Raw genomic sequence first — 20,412 nt, forward strand, 5'->3', positions numbered from 1 at the left:
GTCCCATTTGCTTGCATCCTTGTGGAGAAAAGCAATTTCTCTCCAAACGCAAAGCTGGGCTGGGCGGGAAAGCTTTGGAAGTAGAGCGCAATTAAATAAAATCACTGCCATTACAAGGACAAGAGGTTTGAAGCATTTCGAGAAACCTTGACTCCGTGCCCTGCCTGAATTGCACTGACAGCTGTGGTTATGTCTATTTAATTTTCATTGCTTATAAATGTCAGTATTTTGAGCGATGTAATTTCAAAGCACTCTGGTGAACTCGGCGACTAAGTAAACACTTAATTTAATGGAAAAGGATGCGCCTCTGACGTGGGTTATGATTACAGAAGAGCTAGACTACCAGAGTAGGGGGAAAAACCCAAGTATTTTAGTTAAATTGGTGAGGGAAATGCTTCTGCTTATGCATTTGTTTGAGACTTCAAAGCATCGTCCAGTAAGGACCAAGGAAGACCTGAAATCAATAGGTGATTTTGCTGGATACGCCAACCCCTTGCTCTACTTGGGGATACAAGGGTATAAGTCTTGGTCTCACATCCAAAGCAAAGCTTCAACAACTGGGATGCAGGATATTTGAGAGAAATTTAGGGTTTTCCACACATTTCCACAAGAAGTTTCAGTTCTTCCATGTTTCCTTAGAAAATTCCCCATGTTGTAGTTTTTTTACCCCTAGCAGCCAAATGGATTTTAAACCTTAAGAGAAGAAAAACTAAAGAGTCTGCAGGCTGGGGGAATGTATTGTCTACTTATTAGCTTATTCATAATAGCTTATTTTATAGTGATTTTTCAGGGTGAGGGTCACCAAAGCGGGTGGCTGCAGGAGGTGATGGTCCCATATGTCCCTTCAATCTCAGCTTCCCACTCACCGACCACCTAAGGCGCCTTTATCGCTCCTATCATCACGCACGAAAACGTAACCCTTTTTTGCACCAGGAAAGCATTTTCCTTCTCTATATATTTCCTTCGCATCGCTGCTTCCTCGCAGCCTCTCCACCTCCCTCCCTTTTCTCCCCAAAAGCCCCCGGTGTCCCCCCATAGCCCTTTCTCCTCCTGCTGTCCCCCCCCAGCGCCGCATATGGAAGATGCTATATATAACAATATTTGCATTGTGTTGTAGCGTGCTGCCCACGGCAAGGCCGGCGGGGCACAGACACATCTCATATGGCAGCAGGCAGTCTAATATCTTCCTCTGATAAAAATAACCCGTCAAAATTCCATCTAGCAGGGCCCGCAGAGCTGCAATGAGTTTTGCCGGAGGGGGAGAAGAAAGAGAAAAAGAAATCAATCAGTGCTAACCTGGAGGTTTAAGCAGAAAACGGTGTTGCTGATACTGGAGGTTGCTTCTGAGTTTTTGCAAGGCACGGGGAGAAAACGGCAGCACAAGAGACTGGGCAGGTGAAATACAGCGATGGGATGGAGCACAGTGCAGAGCTGGACCCTGGCGAGATGTCAGGGAGATGGGGTGGCCCAGGGCAGTGGTGGAGTCACCATCCCTGGAGGGTTGGACAGATGAGGTTCTCAGGGATATGGGGTAGTGTTGGGGTGGATTATGGTTGGACTCGATGTTCTTGACAGGCTTTTCCAACCTAAAAGATTCCATGATTTTGCAAGAGGGACAAAGCACAGGGAGCACTTGGCTCCTCATGTTTTGGCCGTCTCAGAGTTGGCCATCAAGTCTCAGATGGGCACCAGGGTCCCATGGGAGGGATGGGTGGCTATCCACCCCAGCTTCTGCAGGCTGCTTGACTTTTCTAGATGAAAAACCTCTTTTCAATAGGGAACGGAGGGTGGAATGGCTCTACTCCAGCTTTTGGAGCTCAGTTGCCCATTCATCACCCAAACCCCTCTTCTCAAGTGCCAACACCCAGAAAGAAATGATGCTTGCAAGAATCTCAGTGGAGAAACCTCAGCTGAAATGCCACAGAATCATTTTGGTTGGAAGAGACCCTCAGGACCATCGAGTCCAACCATAACCTCAACCCCAGCTCTACCCCATGTCCCTGAGAACCTCATGTCCGTCTGTCCAGCCCTCCAGGGATGGTGACTCCAGCACTGCCCTGGGCAGCCTGTTCCAATGCCCCACAGCCCTTTGGGGAAGAAATTGTTCCCAGATCCAACCTCAACCTCCCCTGGCGCAACTTGAGGCCGTTTCCTCTGCTCCTGGCGCTTGTTCCTGGGGAGCAGAGCCCGACCCCCCTGGCTCCAAGCTCCTTTCAGGCAGTTCAGAGATCAGAAGGTTTCCCCTCAACCTCCTGTTCTCCATCATCAATTCTGGTCACCAGAGCTGATGGATGGAGACGGGGAAAGGAAAACACCAAAGCTGCCGGGATGGGAAGAGGAGCGGGAAACCCGGCGTTTGGGAGGAGGCCAACACAGCTTGGGTTGTGTATCGTCTGGCGAGACGAAGGCTATGAATCCTCTCTATAAATACACCAAAGGCAAACACCAGACGGGAGCAGAGCGTTTCCACCAACAGGAAAATATTTGTAAAAAAAAGTATATATATATATAAAAAAATTTAAAAATCCAAACTAGGATAAGCTGACGATGAATAAGTTTAATCTGGAAATCAAAAGGTCTGGAGGCAATAATAGAGGGCAATGGAGAAAGTGTATTGGTAGCACAGACAGGTTAAATATCACACTGTGGCACTGGACATGATCATTTGTCCTTTGAGGAGACACGTTGCCCTTTCAAACCCCAAGGGGGTTTTGGCTGCAAAGGCTCGTGAACAGCCCCACGACTCATTTCCAGGCCGCACGGTTCATGGCGCAAGGCTGAGGTTCTCCACGCTCCTGGGGGGCACTCGGAAAAGCAGAACCATTGAGGAGCCCATCAGGGTGATGGAGACGCAAAAGCTGCCTCCTGCATCTCCCCACTCCGACCTGGCCCCAAGGACCAGCATTGTTATGTTTCACGCACATAACTCCGACCGCAATGAAAGATTTTGCCTTTGGAAACCTCAATTCTCACCCTGTCACAATTCAATACTAACTAATATCACAATAATAATGCTTAATTATTGCTTATATTATTGAAATATTTATGGAAGCCCGTGCAACATTATACAAACAACCCCACGAGGCCATTACTACCATTACGGAAATAAACATCTGTACTGAAGGGCATCACAACGACACACTAAAGACAAATTGCTCCTGGAATGAAGTATAACAAACTGCTGCGTAATGTTAAAATGTGTCAATTTTTCCCTTGGGAACACGCTCGGATAAGAGCTCGGGGCATGAGAAATGCATCTCAATCAGCGCATCACTGAAATGAACAGGATTTGTTGTCATTTTCTCCCCAGAATGAGCGGACATCCCTTGTGATGTGGCTGTGCAGAACTGGTGGAAAATGGGTTTCTTGCCTGAAAGTGAGTACTTGAGAATAATGTCCCTGCAAGCGCTGATGGTGTCTTGTCCTGGACCAAAGGAGATCAGATCACACAAGAAGGTGGAGCTGGCTCAGAGCCCTTTTTTTACAGGCTCCTGCATGAATTCTTTGCTGTCTTTGGCCTTTGCCTATAAAGAGAAGGACTTTGGTCTTTGTCCGGCACATTATGGGATGCACACAGGGCTGTTTAATAGCGGAAACCTCCTTCACTTCACCGCTATTTTGCTTTTCTCATGCTGACCTTCCACTGGAAAAAGGAGACATATATATATATACAAATATATATATATATATATATTTAAGAAAAAGCAATGGCAAGCGCTTCCCTTCTCCGCTGTTCACACTCGCCAAAATATTTGAGTAACGACGTTGCGTAGTATAATTTGTCACTCGGCCAAACCCTGCAGATGGCATTTCCCTCTCTTAATCTTTCGGAGCTTCTCCTTAAATAGTAGTAGTGGAAGTAATAACCACAACAAAACTATTAAAATCGATAAACAAACCACAGGCGCCGTCCCCTCTCCTGAAGCTCCCCAGTTTCGTGGGGCGTTTGGTAGGAAAATGCACATCGGTGGTGGCAGCGTGACAAAAATAAGCCTAGAAAGCCCCAAAATGCTTGGGTTTCTTCTCAGGTAGTGGTGGGTCTGCTCTAAACCAGCTTGTTTTTTATTGCCATGTGGCTTTGCGATGTCACTACGGTGTCACCGTCATCCAGCTGTGTCAACAGTCATGACCTGGCATGCCCCACCATGCCAAAAAATGAGAGAGTGTTAGAGATGTGGCTTGAAGAAGCAGAAGATGCCCAGGTGCCAGCAGCAGGGGTCACCAGTAGCGTCACCCAGATGTCACCTCACTCATGTCACTGTCCTCACGGGTGCCAAGTGACCTGTATCAACAGCTGGGGCTGGAAGAGTCCTGGTGAGGCCACCAAACCCACAGCATCACAGCAGCTCCAGCCTCCTCTGATGGACCATCATCTAACCCATCCCTAAAGCCTCCAGTGAAGACGGGATTCCTCGACCCATTACAGGCACAACAGACAAGAGGAGAAGACATCTTTCCAGGATGTCCTACCTAAGTCCTAAGTCCACCCACCCACCACGGCTTGTCCTTCCCTTACTTGAAGACTTACCAAGCACTTCCCCTTCGTCCTCTCTAAACCAGACAGTGTCAACTCCTTCTCCACTTCAACCATCTAAAGAGAAGACCCCACGTGGCAGCAGGTGCCACCACCGTATCATTGCAATGGCTGGAGCTCCAGCAGCACAGACACAGCAGAGCTGATACAGACCTTGCACCACTAAACCTTTTATTTTCTTCTCCATCTTTCCTCCACACATCCGACCCGCACAGATACAGTAAATCCAGCGCAGAAACGCGCAGCTCGCTGAGAGAGGAGCTTTGATTCTTCCCTGTCCTCCTTGTAACCTCCAGAAAAGCTGAATAATTAATCGTAACTCCTGTATTTTTCTCCTCTGCTCTTCTGTTCTGCTCAGACAGTCTTTACCTGCTCTCCAGCCATCCAGAAACGCGCTCTAGATGCTCTTTGCCATCTGTGATTCCTTCGAGCACTTTGTATTACTGCAACGAGACGCGGTACAACCACAGACAGCTGTGCTCCTCGACACAGACACTCGACAAGGACTGCTGGCTATTTTGTCTTGTAAACAAGCAAGGAGAGGGCCACAACTGAAAGGACAATGACAATTCGGTGATGCTGCCTGATCATGACATGAGGAAAGGAGCGGACACCAAAGTTGCAGCAAACCCTCACGGGACGTTCCTACACGGTGCGTGGGCACTGGGGCTCCTCCGTTTCTTTCACAAATTCCTGCGTATCTCAGGAAAGATGCTTTTTGCCCCTGAGGGTGGTGAGAGCCTGTCCCAGGTTGGCCAGAGAGGTGGTGGATGAACCATCCCTGGAGACATCCCAGGCCAGGCTGGACGGGGCTCTGAGCAACCTGAGCTGGTGAAGATGTCCCTGTCATGGATGAGCTGGGAAGGGCCCTTCAACCCAAACTATTCCATGATTCTGTGACACATTTGCTCCATATCTCAGCAAAGACAGATGATTTGCACCTTCAGAGCTGGCCTAAGCAGTGATGTTTTTAAGAGAAACTGAGGGAGCTGGGGCTCTGGAGCTGGACAAGAGGAGACGGAGGGGGGACTCATTCATGGGGATCAATATGGAAAGGGGGAGTGTCAGGAGGATGGAGCCAGGCTCTTCTGCTGACAACCAGTGACAGGACAAGGGGTAATGGGTGCAAACTGGAACACAGGAGGTTCCACTTAAATTTGAGAAGAAACTTCTTCCCGGTGAGGGTGGCAGAGCCTGGCCCAGGCTGCCCAGGGGGGTTGTGGAGTCTCCTTCTCTGGAGACATTCCAACCCGCCTGGACACCTTCCTGCGTAACCTCATCTGGGTGTTCCTGCTCCATGGGGGGATTGCACTGGATGAGCTTTCCAGGTCCCTTCCAACCCCTGACATCCTGGGATTCTGTGAAACTCACGCTGCTCAGCACAAGTGAAACAGTTCCAGAGCATCTACAATAGGAGGAAACCCTTCCACCGTCATTTCAGCACGGGTGCTACAGCAATTTGCCTTAGGAAGCACCAGGGAGGTCTCAAATGTCAACTGGAGCCTGTGTCGCTACAGGCTGGATGAAGCTGAAGCAAAATGACGATCCTTGCACTGAAGAGATTAATACAATTAAATTTAATTAGCACTTACAAAAGACTTTTATCTTCAAAGCGCTTTCTAGCCACCAAATCCCCTGATGCCTCCATGTGATTGATTAATATGTGCAGAGCTTTTCAACTTCCAGGAGAGAAACAAAGACACTTGGGGAAGGGTCAGGACTGGAGATAGGGGTAATGACCTGCATTATCCCAGCGTAAAAATGATGCATCCAGACAGCACCCTAAAAGAATCTCCGGAGTCACCAATATCTCACTTCCCAGCGCCCAGAAAAAGCAGCAATAAACCCCCAGATGTTTGCCAGCTGCCCGGGTACCAGCCAATAGCCACAACGTCACCATGACGGGTGTTTTCTCATGTCTCCTCGCTGCCCCACAGATCTGCGCAATTTCGAACGCTCACATCTCAGCTACAGACATTTAACTTTACGCACCAGCCACAAGGACTTGAATGAAAGCTGCAGCGTGAAATGTATATTTAATTTTAACGCTGCACGGCATTGCTTTGCAACATGCATCCCTTGATTTTAAGTGCCTTATCTCCGCTTTACCAGATTTCCCAAAGCCAGCTTCTAGTTTTTATTCCTTTAGTTTTGCCTTAAATTAACATTTCCTGACTTTGGGGCTTTTAAGAAAAGCATTTGAAGCATCTACATCCCTGAAAGGATTTTCTCATTAAGTCATTGATATGTATTTACAGTTAAACAACATTATGTGACTGGGGATGTCTGGCTGTGCCTGCTAATACCAGTCCTAGAGAGGATAAACCCTTGTTGTCATGTCAGCTCATGCACAGGAATAGGAGCAGCCTTGCCAGTCACGTCTTAACTGCTCCGCACATATTATATACGTGTAAATAGGGGACTTGGTGCTGGGGAAGGAGGAGATGCAATACCTGCAGCAGAAAAACCCTGATTTTATTGTTTTATTATTTTTTAATTTTAATTCAGGGTGTCTAATGGCCAAACCGGCACAAACTGGACTTTGCAGGTGTTGCTGGTGGCAGCGGGGTGGGCTGAAACGCGGTTGTTAGACGAGCTCCTGGGGCAGGATCGCAGCACTGAGCTCACCGTGGGGACCAGAGGGGCTGAGGGACAGGACACGGGGATGTCACCGACCCCTGCGCTGCCTGGTGAGGAAATCCCCTGCATAAAACCCAGAGATTCCAGATGCCAAAAGCTGTTGAGATGTTCCTCTTGATGGCTAAAAAGAAGCACCTGTTCCAGGCTCAGAAACCCAAAAGCTTAAAGACTGGCTACAAATGAACATTTTCCCCTATTTATTATTAAAAACAACCGACCAGCTGACTCTAATACCGACTCGAAATCAACCCCATCATCAAATCTTTTCATTGCACAAGGTGTGTTGGATGGCCAACGTCAATCCTTGGGGCAACCCCAGGCAATATATTAGGTGCATGGAAACAGCAGCACCCGCCACATTGCAAAGAGAAATAACAGCTTTTTCAACACCTTTGTTGTCTCTTTCCAGCTCCACGATAACATTGAGAGGCCCCAAGGAACAATTCACCACGACTGGGAGTATATCAGTTATGTCACAACGTTAATGACACGGCCCAGACACAAAAACCCAAGTAACCTTTGAGTTGCCACTCTTCACGCTTATTGATAAGTGTGCTTGGCCAAACATCATTAATTTTTAGTGGCAGCCTAATTTTGTGGATGCTGTGGTTGTCAGGGGGGCTGGTGGAAGGTGGAAATAACATTGACCTTTTCTCCCCGGGAAACATGGCTAATTGAACGAATTCTTGCTCTCATTAGGAAAAGGTCCAAGACGCAGCACATTTTACACCTCCCTTTAGGTGACACCAACCAGCCTCCTAAAGGTCAACCTGCCTTTGATGAGTTGATCCAAGAGCAGTTTCCTCTTGCAAAAAAGCAACAAATTCTTCTGGCCCAAACCCCTCAGTGCTCTTTATGCTCAAGGCCACTGCTGCTTTAGGGGTACCATTTATCTCTTTGGACATTTAAGTGTTTGGGAGGATAAATCAACCCTGTATCGCTGGGGTGTTTTTCTATTGCTTTGGCTAATTATTGCTGCTTGGTAATGCCAAACCTTTGCACCATTTCAAATAAAGCAGCGTTCTCCCTTTGCAGCACCGAGCGCGGTTCAGCAGAAGTGTTGAGTTACAATTTAAATAGCTTTTATTTAGCAAGAGGAGATTTATGCACGGGAAGCCGTACTTCATTTTGCAGAAAGGGATGTAAGCAGCGGGGATAATTTGACTCTCTATGGACGAGTTTGGTGCCACACAACTAATTACCGTTCCAGTTCAATCTTCATCGTTTTACGGGCTCTCAGTGCAGGCTGTAACTAAAGTATTGCTGGCCCAGAGGTGTCTGTGCAGGACAATGATCACCAGTCAGCCTCGCAGTCTTATAAAGAGCTGATGCACGAGGCCCACCCGTGGTGATAGGGACATCAGGTTTATTGCTTCGTGGCTGCTTTGACTTACTTGGATTTTGATTTTGTGCCTTTCTGGGGCTCTATGCTCTTGCATAAAGCGTCAGCCAAGATTCATTCTTCCCTCTGCTCTGGTTTTCTGGGAGACAAGGTGCTGGGTGGGAGAGGAGCAGGGGGGGATGTCCATCCCTGCTGCCACAGCATGACATGACCAAATAAAAGCTTAGCTTAATAAAAGCTTAGCTGAAGCTAATCTAGCTGAAGATGGCCCTGCTCATCGCAGGAGCTCGGACTAAATGACCTTTAAAGGTCCCTTCCAACCCAAACTATTTATGATTCTGTGATTCTAATTAGGAGGGAAAGTTGTTAATTCAGGATCTCGGGCTGCATTAACCCAAGTGCCCTGGTTAAACGCCAAGCAAAGCCGTTCCCCTCTGGCTCCCCAAGTCCCTGCTGCGGTTTCCAGCTGAATTCAGTATGATTTTCTCCATCTTCAACCATCATGTATTCTTACTGTGGATGTTAAAAGCCTTTTTGGTCTTTCCTCCTTCCAGAGGGAGCAGCATTTCATCTGCCTGTGCTCTTCCACGGACACACACGGCTTGTTAATCAGCTGGTGAAAACACTTTGGGCTGAAAGGAGCTGGAGAACACAAGTCACTCTTACACACACCTCGCCTTTCCCACTTTCTTCCCTTTTTTAATTTTAATTGACAAATGAAATTGAGAACCAAGCCTTCCACGGCAAATAGGAGTTTTGGCTGCAAAGAAGCCGCCCCAAGGCAGCCGTGGCTGCTCGCAACATCCCCGTAATGGAAAACAAATTGGAAAAGCTCCGAGAAGCCCTGGAGCCAGCACTACACAAGGACTTTTAGGAGGCGTATTCCTGTTTTAAAACGTGCTCAGGGTTTTGTATGCAGGCGTGTAGGGGGTAGCCCTGTAACCCACCATCCTACCATGAGGCGCCCCTGCTGCTACCCATCACTTCTTCCACTCCCAGGTCATTTCCTCCTGATTTTATATTTAAAGATGAGTTTTATATTAATTATCATTATTCCACTTGGAACTCCACAAGCTGCGAATGACGCAGACGCACAACCCAGCGCTTTTTTCTCCTTTTTCCCTCAAACTCCATGGTTAAAACCAGCAGCCCAGGCTGCCTCCTCCCACCACTTGAATTCGCATCTCTTGAAAGCAAAAAAGGAGGCCTGGATTTACGAAGAAGTGCCACTAATCACATTAGTATGCAGAAGGAAATGACAGGGAGTGGTTTGTGCCTCTCCACAGCTGGCAAATCCAAAGCTCCAGGGTTTGGGCTTATTAATGCGCCGTGCACAGAGGCTGCACAGCTGGAGAGCGAGCGGCTTTGGGTTCCCATCTCAGCATCAAGGAGACGCTGCTTAAATCTGGTTCGCCTGGCGTGAAATCATGGAGGGCAGGAAAAAACAGCCCCTAAAATAAATAAATTAAAGAAACCATGGAAACGCTCTCAAATTGTGCCCGGATCAGTAAACTTCTGCGAGACGGATTTTCAGGGTTGGCGGCGTTGGCTTCCAGCCACATGCACCAGCCCGGGGTCACCCTCGTTCCATCTGAGTCTGCTCCACAGCGGATTCCCGAAGTTATCAGGGGTTTTGCGAGCAATGAGGAGGAATGGCTCTGTCTTGAGCCAAAAGCATTACCATGGTGCTGGTTGCAAGGAGTGAATGTGGATGATTTGTGCTGCAAATCCCTTTGAACTGGATGTCTGGAGCATCCCAAACTTTGGGGAGGTCCTGGAGATGCTCTGTAACAAACTCCAAAACCACAAGCAGTAGATTCCTCAACACAGCCCTGATAACTTATAGCCAGAAAAAAGCCACCAAAAATACACGTTGTGTATAATATGATCTACCCCAAGCTGTGCACAATGCAAGGATTGTGCTGGTGTGATGTCTCAGGGCACATTGAGCTGGTCCCCAGGGGGATGCAGCTGGGGAAGGGTTGGCTGAGCGATGCTGCTCATCATGGATGGTACCACCATCCCTTCTTAACCTTTAGAGATCCTTCTTAACCTTTAGAAAGACCTAAAAGTCCTTTCCCAGAACTGCCGGCAGCTACAAGCCAACCCCAGCCAACAGCACCAGGGCTCGCGTGATGACCCCGGTTCAAAATTAAAGCCGCGCTAATGTGATTACTCGAAATTCAATTTGGAAATGGAAAGAGATCAGCAGAATTAAGGCGGCTTTAATGAGGAAGAAAAGCAACGGCATGGAAATTCAATGCCACAAAAACCACCTGCACCTCTGGTTAATTTGGATTAATGCTGCAGACGTGGCTTGGCTGCCCCTGCAGTGATGCCCAGAGGAAGGATGAGCATCCAGCACCTCGAGACCGGTCCCTCAGCTCCCACCACACACCATCAGTTTATCCTTCTCCCAAACCACCACCCCATGGCGTTGGGCTCCAACAGATTGATTCTTTTTTCCCTTGCATCCACCATTTGATGGCCGGGGTTGGTACCCACTGCTTGGTCACCATGAGAAAAAGCCCAACTGGGAGGCAATAAATACACTTCAATCCAAATGGGGTTGGGTGTGAAGGAAATAGGCTTGAGATCTTCCTCTGCATGACCGAGATCAAAACTCTTGCTCATAGCCCATGTTTTTTATCAAGTTAAATAATACCAGCCCATAAACTACGTGACAGTCTCCTAAGCGGATTGAAGCCTCAAGCTTCATAGATTTCATGCTGCTTCTTAGTGCAATTTTACAGCGCGTTTCTCATTCAACCCCCCCCTTTTATTTTTAATTCAGTGTGTTGCTTGATTAATTGGTATGAAATGTTCATCTTTATCCAGCAACTTCTGAAACACAAACCCACAACTCCCCGATTGTATTTCTTATTTACAGCCCCGCAGCCTGAGTGATTTCCAATTTACTGCGCTGCTATATTAGGTCAATATATAATACCCTGGGCCACTCCAGAAAGATTAACCACAAGCGCATTCCCTTTCCATTCAAATAGTCACCGCTATAAATTACGAGTCTCTTCTCCTATATTTAATTGCATTCCTGACACTTTCCCTATCAAGTGCAATAAAACAAACCCCCTCCACATCCCCCGTCTTGTGAGACGAAGGAACCGCAGGATTTGGGAGACTTGGTGCCATATGTACAACTGGCTGCAGCTTCCACCTACACTACTCCAGACTCTGGTTTGCTGTTTCCCCTTCAGTTACTGGAAAAGAGGGTTTTTTCCCATTGGTATAAATCATTTGCATGTTGCATTTTGCCCCCATGCGGATCTTTTTGAGCCATAATTCCCACCTGGAGTATTTAAGTCATTCTTCAAAGCACCAAGGTGATGAGAAGACTTCAGCTACAAATTATCTTCCTATTCTTTTTCACGTCTAGTAAGAATAAAACGCTAGAAAATATATATTCTGCAAGTGCAAAATTCAAAAGCTGGAGATTTCCAGCTCGTTTTCTTCTTATCTTCTATTTTTCCACGCAGCTCCTGATTTTGACAGTCCTGACACAATATTTTTGCACGCCAAAAGCTGGCGAGGCTGCCTGGTGCCACGACATCCCGACACAGTCAAAATACCCCGTTCTTTGCACTTGAAAATCAAGACTGAAGCAGTCTGTGTGCGCTCGCTATTCCAAAATTAGACTGCACATGAATTTAACAGCTTCAAATAATGTGCTTGCATATGCAGACGCTCAAGCTAAAGGTATATTTTTCCATTACCAGCAACTTGTTAGACAAGATATTCCAGCTTCCCGAGATATTGAAGGATACTCAGAAAAGGTCTTTTTAGAATGACAATACGCTTCATTTTGTTTGTCGAGTTCGTAACAATTAAATGGCTTTTTGTATGACAAAGCATATGCCAATGTGACACGGTGGCAGCAGCTCCTGGAGCAGCCCTACCCCAAGCTACGAACCAATGTTTTCCTTCTTTGCTTCCTATTTGAATTGCAAAGAACAGGTTTAAAAAGGAAGCTGAGATCCCGAGGCAAGCAGCCAGCAGCAAAATGAGGATTTTTGAGTCTGCGCGCCAACTATTTCCATGCGGCGCTGCGAAGGAGAATGCGGTTTTATGGCATCTCCAAATCCGCAAAGTAACGACGGGACTAAATACAGAATAAGGTGCCACCGTTTGAACTTGGCGTGGATAAAATTCAGCTTTGTGGCCAACAGAACCCTGTGCCAACCAGGGTCTGAGGGACCCGGGTGCAGGAGGAAGGTCCTATGGGTTGTCCTGGCCATGGTTGGGATGGAGACACAGTGAACTTGGGCTTGGAGGGCTCTCTGGGTGGCTGTTTTCTAAAGGATGGACCCTTCCAAGAAGCACGAGCCAAGGCCACCATGATGGGGCAGTGAAATGCATGATTTTACCATGGGAAGATCTCTCTGTGATGATGAAGGGTGGTCCATCTGCAGCATCTGTGAAGCCCTAACGAGGTTGCAAACACTATGTCTGAGACAATAGCGGGGAAGAGCTCCAGATATCTCTTGGAAAACTTGGATTAATGTTGGACAACCAGCCGGGAAAGGAAATGGTTTGAGCAGCCACCTTTGACGGATGCTGCAGAAATTGGAAACTGGAGAAAGAAAAGGTCAAGTAACTCAACCACACAAAAATAATCACCTAAGGTCAACTAAAAGAGCAGCTAAAAGGCTACTGGGAAAATGGAGCAGCAAAATCAGCCAGTAGAAGTGTCTGAAGAGCTAAAGATAAAGAGTGAATGGTTATAATGGAGATATTATCTAACTGTGAAGAAGAAAACTCAACTCAAATCCTTCCATCCTGGAGGTACTGCCATGGCTGGACCTCCTACACGTGGCTTTGACACTGCAACATGAAGACCTTGCCTTGTGTCCTCTCCACGCCGAGGGCTGATGTTCATCACCGCGAGCTGCGCGCCCTCGTCGGAGAGCCAAGTTTGCGCAGCCGAGGAGTTTTAATTCCAAACGCATTTACATTATTATGCAAATATTTGGAGATGATCAACTCCTCCACTTACCTAGTAAGAGCTAAGCGTTTCCATGGGAACAGCAACTATTAACCACTATAGTTAATGTTTTTATTCTGGTAGTGTCCAGAGAGCTCAATGAAGATTGAGGACAACTCACACAAGGTGCTGAACAAATGGGGAGGATGAAAAAGTAGCTTGTTGAAAGGCAAAGATTAGTGTTTTATGAGCTTCTAAGTCAAGTACCAGTTCTACATGGACCTGTAAGAACACGGCCAATGAGTCCAGGAGCTTTTCCTACACCATTTAACCAAATCAAGACCCTATTTATATAGTTTTGCCTTGAATCCTACAGCATTTCCGAGTCAGATGGAGTCCTTAATAACTATCCCAGCACAATCCAGCTGCATAACATCAACCTGGTTGTAGGGACACAAGAATCCCTCCCTATGCCTCTAATCTTTAGCTGAGTACAAATTTAAGTTAAATTTGCATCGCCATGATAGAAAAGCACAGCTCTAACGACAGCACATTTCTGGATGGCTTCCTCCTAGGGATTCTCCATAATGCAGTTCCAAAGAGCGAGCCGAAAGCAAGGACGGTGTGACACAAGCTCTGTGGCTCCATAGGGAACCTCACAGGGGCCCAAAACCCAATGAGGTTGAACACACAGAGCTTGTGGTGTGGTTGCCCAAGCCTGATGCACCTCCAAGCCATCAATGTGGTGGTTTCCTTCCCCCAGGGCAATCCGTGAGCGATAAAGCATCAGCAGAAGATGTGCTTCATCTTCCCGCTCTGTATTGTGAACCTGTTTTGCCATTTAAAAGGACAAGGCTTCAAACAAACGCAACAAGTCTAGAAATGATTATTTCACGTCACCGTCTACTCCCCCTCACCTGGGTCAGATCAGGCTGACTCTGAGTACAAGATATAAACTGGAAGGCAAAGCTCTCGCTATAAAAGCCTGTGCAATCTTAAATGATTGATGGGCCCGTGGGAATCTGTTTAAATTGCAAGAATCAAACACCACACAAATAAATGTTAAGTTTTGAATGAATGCAACCAACTCTCCTCTTCGCTATCGAGCAGAAGTTTGAAAGGTGCTGGAAGGGGCTCATTTGCACAGGATGATGGAGCGACGGCGACACAGAACCTGAAGTGATATTTGCTCCTCGCCCTTTCCTGATCCCCCAAATAAACACAATCTCGTCCCGAAAAACTCCCACTGCAACGCTCTGCCTCGCAACCGCCAGACAAACACAGAGACTGGCAATTCTTCCAACCTTTTTTTCAAATGTTTTGTTTCAAATGTCAACATGGGCTCAATGAAAACTGCAGCCACCGCTGCTGATAAGGCTTGCTGTAAACGGGTGGCTTTGGTGGCACATGTCACTCCCCACGCTGTCCTCTGCCCATGCCACCCCTCTTGCAGATTCCAGACCCTACCCACCACTAATTTCTTCTTAAAGAAATTAGCACCAGCGTTGGCAGCAAATGCCACCGTGCTGGCTGGGTTGGGATGACGGGAGCTGCTAAGCTGCCCTTCCAGGAGGCAACGATTCCATGTCCACCCCGAGTGCTGCCACCCCAACCCAAGGAACATTTCCCCATCCACCCCAAGTGCTGCCATCCCCAACCCAAGGGACATTTCCACATCCACCCCAAGTGCTCCATAACAACCCAAGGGACATTTCCACATCCACCCTGAGTACTGCCATCCCAACCCAAGGGACATTTCCACGTCCACCCCATGTGCTCCATCCCAACCCAAGGGACCTGCGAGACACTGCAGCACACTGGCTCTTCAGAAGATGCTCAACCCAGTTGGGTTCATCAGGGGACAGACGCCATCCATCCCAAATGTTTCCAGTGCAATGAGCCCTTGGTCCACCCAGGCAGCACTAACCCATGCAAAGACAACAATTAATGCAACGAATGTCCCCAAATTTCAAGGAGAAGGAAAACAGAAGACAGTAGCTGGAGGTCCACCTTGAACCGTGGCCTCCCAGAAATGCCTTTCTAGGGAAGAGGGATGTGCTGGAGCATCTGAAGGAGACACCACACCTCTTGTCACCCACCCATGCCCACCACAGGACAGGTGATGATGCTCCTGTTTGGTGTCCCGATCACTGGCACCCAGATACCCAAGTCCAGCACTCAGCGATGAGCTGAACCATGGACACGCTGGTCCCAGACGGCAAAACCAACTAATTTCTGTACAGACTGAGCTCTTCTTGCTTTCAAGAGCTATTCGGTTTAGATGCTGGTTGGGAAGGATGGGATGGTCTCTTCAGAGAAATCACCAGTATGTGCATGTTTGCAGGAGGAAAAAGATCTTACCTGTTTCTCCCCATATTGGCAAATATTCATCCTGCTGTATATCCAGCATGATTTCCAGTCCATTGCCTGTCCCACCCTTAACTGTGGTAAGAAGAGGCCGCCCTTCTTCTCCTGAGTTAAACATGTAGCATTTCCCATATTTTGTAAACACCTGCGAGGAGAGAAGAGAGCAATAATATAATATTTCCCATATAATCGATGCCTCTTCCCACCCGAACGCCAGCAGAGGGATGAGAAACAGCCACACGCCGCTGCTCGAAGGGAAATGTCTGCAGATAAATCTAAACCAGTTTAATCATTTAGTGTATTGTGTTCTCCTTAGAGAAAATAAAAGATGGAAGAGAGGAAGGAAAAGCTGTTTTAGAGCAGCAGCTCACCAGTCATATCGTGTTAAGTCTTAGAGAAACATATGTACAAAAATGTACCAAAATATATTGCAAATCCTCGGTTTTGTGCAAGGCGCCTCAGTCCAGTGTTGCTCACGGCTGCAGATCTAGAGGTGGGCTCATCCCTGCAATCCATGCTCATCCACATGCTGAACATCACACCATGTAGGCACAGCTCATGTCCACCACATTCCACCCAAAGGGAGCAATGGGAACGACACCCGTGCTCTCCCGACACAAAATAATGCAATATCTCATTCATTCCTCATTCTGCTCCTACTTGGCAAATAATAGGAGTTAAAAACACGTGGGCAAATGAGGAAAGGTTTCATCCATTGCTTTTGCTCTTTCTTTAGTCTCATTTTGGTCTGTCTCTTGGAAGAAACTCTGCGCAAAGCCCAGGTGGGGGCTGCCAGGCCACCAGCAGTTCTGCAATGTGGGGTGGGCATGGGTTTCCAAGGGGGATGGATATGGGTTTCCAAGTGGGGTGGTGAGGTTGACATGAGTTTCTAAGTGAGGTGGACATGGGTTTCCACATTGGGTGGACAAAGGTTTCTAAGTGGGGTGGTGAGGTTGACATGAGTTTCCAAGTGAGGTGGACATGACTTTCCAGGCTGGGTGGACACAGGCTTCTAAGTGGGGTGGTGAGGTTGACATGGGTTTCTAAGTGAGGAGGACATGGGTTCCCACGTTGGGTGGTGAGGTTGACATGAGTTTCCAAGTGAGGTGGACATGAGTTTCCAAGTGAGGTGGACATGGGTTCCCACGCTGAGTGGTGAGGTTGACAGTAGTTTTCAAGTGACGTGGACATGGGTTCCCACACTGGGTGGACATGGGTTTCCAAGTGAGCTGGACATGGGTTCCCATGTTGGGTGGACATGGGTTCCGACACTGGGTGGTGAGGTTGACATGGGTTTCTAAGTGAGGCGGACATGGGCTTCCAAGTGGGGTGGCTCTTGGTGGGGCAGCAGAGATGTGACATCTTTGATTGCAGTGGCATTGACGAGTCCTGTGCTCAGCCTTCCCCCAAACTGGGAGAACATATGGAAAACCAAAAGATTAAAACACAGCAAGTCCTTCCTATGCCTCTCACTGACAGAACAAGGGACACGCAGATGTGTAGAACTTCTACCTATATGAAAAGAGGATGAAATGGCTGGGGGACATTTAGAAATCCCCCAATTTTTGCACGTGGTGACTCTTGACAAGCACCAGCGTGAAACATGGCGTGTCAGTCGTCTCCAAGTCACTCTGCTGGTTCACGGCTCCAGAAAGTCCAGGTTTTGCAATCAGTAAGCAACCAGTAATTAATATTCAGAGCGAACGGAGCCCAACACCAACTGCTGGCTGCAGTCCCGTCAGAAATCACAAGTTGCAAACGCAGTTGCTGAGATCATACGACCCCAAGATGATTCATAACACTAAACAGAAGCTGGAGTCATCAGCAATTTATTCCCCTCAAATATTGACATATGCCTTATAATCACAGCATCGGGGAAGCAGGTGAAAAAAGAGACATGTGAAATCATATCCAAGTTTAAAAAACTCCAACTGGAGCAAAAAAGGATCGAGAAAATATGAAGTACTTGCAGGAAAAAAAAAGCCCTTTAAAAAGAGATTTTATATCCGAGAGAAAATCCCATTTTAATACTTGACTGACCTATTAAACCATTCAAGCTGGAACGATAAGCTGAACAACAGTAAGCCTGTGTTAGCAGCAAGTGCCCGTAGATGGGTTTTCCCAGATAGGCTTTGATGGCAGAAGTCAAAAATATCTAATTAGGATAGCTTAAAATATAGCAAGAAGAAAACTTGCATTAGTGAAAACCACAGGAAAACACGCAAACTGTATCGAGAGCTATAGCGCAACGTAAATGCTGAGTGAGGATTTAGATGCTGATGTACCCGGTGCAGACTTTAGCCAAATAAATCTGGGCAATTTTACGGGGACTTTTATATGGTCGTTTGTAGCTGTAAAAGCGTAAAACCTCCAGTCAGGGCAAGTTTATCCAACGAACAAGAGCTAAAGTGACAGGGGCCCGAACAGTTACTGGCCATGGCCAAGAGCCCATCAGCCACGACCTCGGGAGATGTTTCCCTTGCTCAACAGAAGATGAAAACCCGTTCAGTGACACACGTGTTGACACAGGGATGGAAGAAACGCAACTGCTTCCACCCCAACATCTGCTCCTGAGCGATGGTGAGGCCAAGGGACTATCTGAGACACGGCTTAAATCCAGGTGCTGTTGGCATCACCTGCATCGCTCTGAGGACACCGCAAAGAAACATTTCCAAGGAAGAATGATGACCTTATTCTGCTCTTTAGGTCCACCAGCAAGGACGGATCCTTAGTAAGGCTCTTGGTGTGTATCCACCTTTCATCTCTGCAAATCAGGTGGTTACTTACGGCTTCGTATAATCAAATACCACACCAGAGCCATGACTCTGGTATGAGTCCTGACGCTTGTCCTAACAAGGAATAAGGCACCTTTCCTGAAGTACCCAGAGCCAGCAAACAGCGTGAAAGGTTTGGGGTAGGACCACCACCAGGCGTAGTTGCTAATCTAAGGACTGGTGCTCAAGAGAGGAGCAACAAGGGATACAACAGCAAACAGCATGGACCAGGCAAAGACCTACAGAGCCAAACAGCTGGAGAAGGACCCAACGCTAGATGTGATTCAGGGCTTTTTAGTCCTTTGGACCAGCTGTAAGCCCTGTTCTAAGTGCTGGGTGCCCATTTGAGTTGAAGCACATCTTCCCACTAAGTTCCACCCACAAATTGAGCCCAAGTTCTCCAAGACAGCTCCTCAATGCAAACCCAAAACAAAGCACGTGGGCACAGTTGGGAGATTCGCTCCCAAAGCCAACTCCTGATCCAACGAAACTCCATGTAGATGCCTCCACTGTGGGTCTGAGCCGGCTGCATGTTGCTCACCTCCGGCAACCCTCGCTGGGAGGGCACCACCAGGGCTAGAACCCAAGGCTGCAAGAACAGAGGACTGAAAAATCAAAGAGAATAAAGTTAGCAAGAAATGAGGGCCTTTCCCTGAGCCACGAGCAGCATTAACGCTCAACAGCAACTGGAGATGCCCTCAGGCCATGTTCTGTTAGGCCTAGTCCTGCTCCCGCACAGAAAGGAGCCAGAAATACAGCAAACAGACAAATAAAGACAAAGGAAGAAGGAAAGGAAGGGAATAAAGTCACCCTGCTCACTAAAGCTATAGATGTCCCTAGAAGCCACAGGCAACCATGGGTACCTCTCTTGAGCCCCTCAACCTCAAGGTCTTCCATCTTTCCCTATAAAAGACTATTTAAAAATACGCTGCCAAGCTCAAAAATCCATATGCATTCATTTCAACGCACATTAAACTGGGTTTTGCTGCTCCTCACCTTTGCTATGAATGATTATTTGGGAAAACATAACTTTTCTTTCATGGGATCCTCTTGGTTTCAGGCTCTTTTGGGCTCCCTGATAACAGGGATGGATTCCGAGCGCTATCATCAGGATAAAAGGATAGAGCTGTTTGGAAAGGGCAAGCTCGGTATATACTGACTGCAGCTGTACACCTGAGACAGTAAACACGAGGCAAAGCAGAATGATTTAACCTCAGTTTATTTGTCTTCAGGGAAAACAGCACTCCTTGCTGTTCGTAATGTTTTAACCCGCAATGAAAAGAAGGTTCAGCGCAAGCCCGAAACAAAAATACAAACATGTACCTTGAGAATAGTCTATAAAAACACCAATTTTTCCTCTTTGATGGATCAGTTGTTACTTTGACAGCTCCTCTGAACAATTCCCATTTAAGTACAAAGGGTAAACATGTTCAAAAATCTGTGAAACAGCATTCGAGCAACACAACGAGTCCTTTAGTGTGTAAAGGGAAGAACGTGCTTGCTGGGAAATTAAAAAGCAGAGGGCGGGTATCTCAAACACACTCCACATACAAAACAGGAAACACTACCATTAAAAGCTTTGAGACACCAATGTATACGGTGCGTGCCAAACCAACAGGGCAAAAAAGACTGATATTAAAAATGCAAGCAAGCCTGACTGGAGTAATGGAGAAAAAGGCATTTCACAGTTTATAACTGGCATACCCAGGACGGGCATATCTGCTGATAAACTATCCTTTCAATACACAGCAAACTGATGGTAAAAGCAAGTAATTTGAAGACTGTAAATTAGCTTTCTAAACCCCGGCAAAGACGC

General features: G+C 47.2%; 1 protein-coding gene across 6 annotated transcripts in view; it reads right to left on the reverse strand.

Moving 5' to 3' along the window:
* LOC102089830 (acid-sensing ion channel 2) overlaps positions 1-20,412 on the reverse strand; it is a 399,255-nt gene that overhangs the window by 24,824 nt on the left and 354,019 nt on the right. For all 6 annotated transcript variants that reach the window (XR_002421016.2, XR_010467788.1, XM_065039779.1 and 3 more), the window contains exon 2: positions 15,817-15,967. Coding sequence is in view for 4 of the 6 variants with exons in the window: in XM_065039779.1 (XP_064895851.1) it covers positions 15,817-15,967 (151 nt within the window). In the remaining 2 variants the exon portion in view is untranslated. The remainder of the gene's footprint in view (positions 1-15,816; positions 15,968-20,412) is intronic.

The sequence above is a fragment of the Columba livia genome, chromosome 23, assembly GCF_036013475.1.
Source record: "Columba livia isolate bColLiv1 breed racing homer chromosome 23, bColLiv1.pat.W.v2, whole genome shotgun sequence".
In the NCBI taxonomy this organism is placed as follows: domain Eukaryota; kingdom Metazoa; phylum Chordata; class Aves; order Columbiformes; family Columbidae; genus Columba; species Columba livia.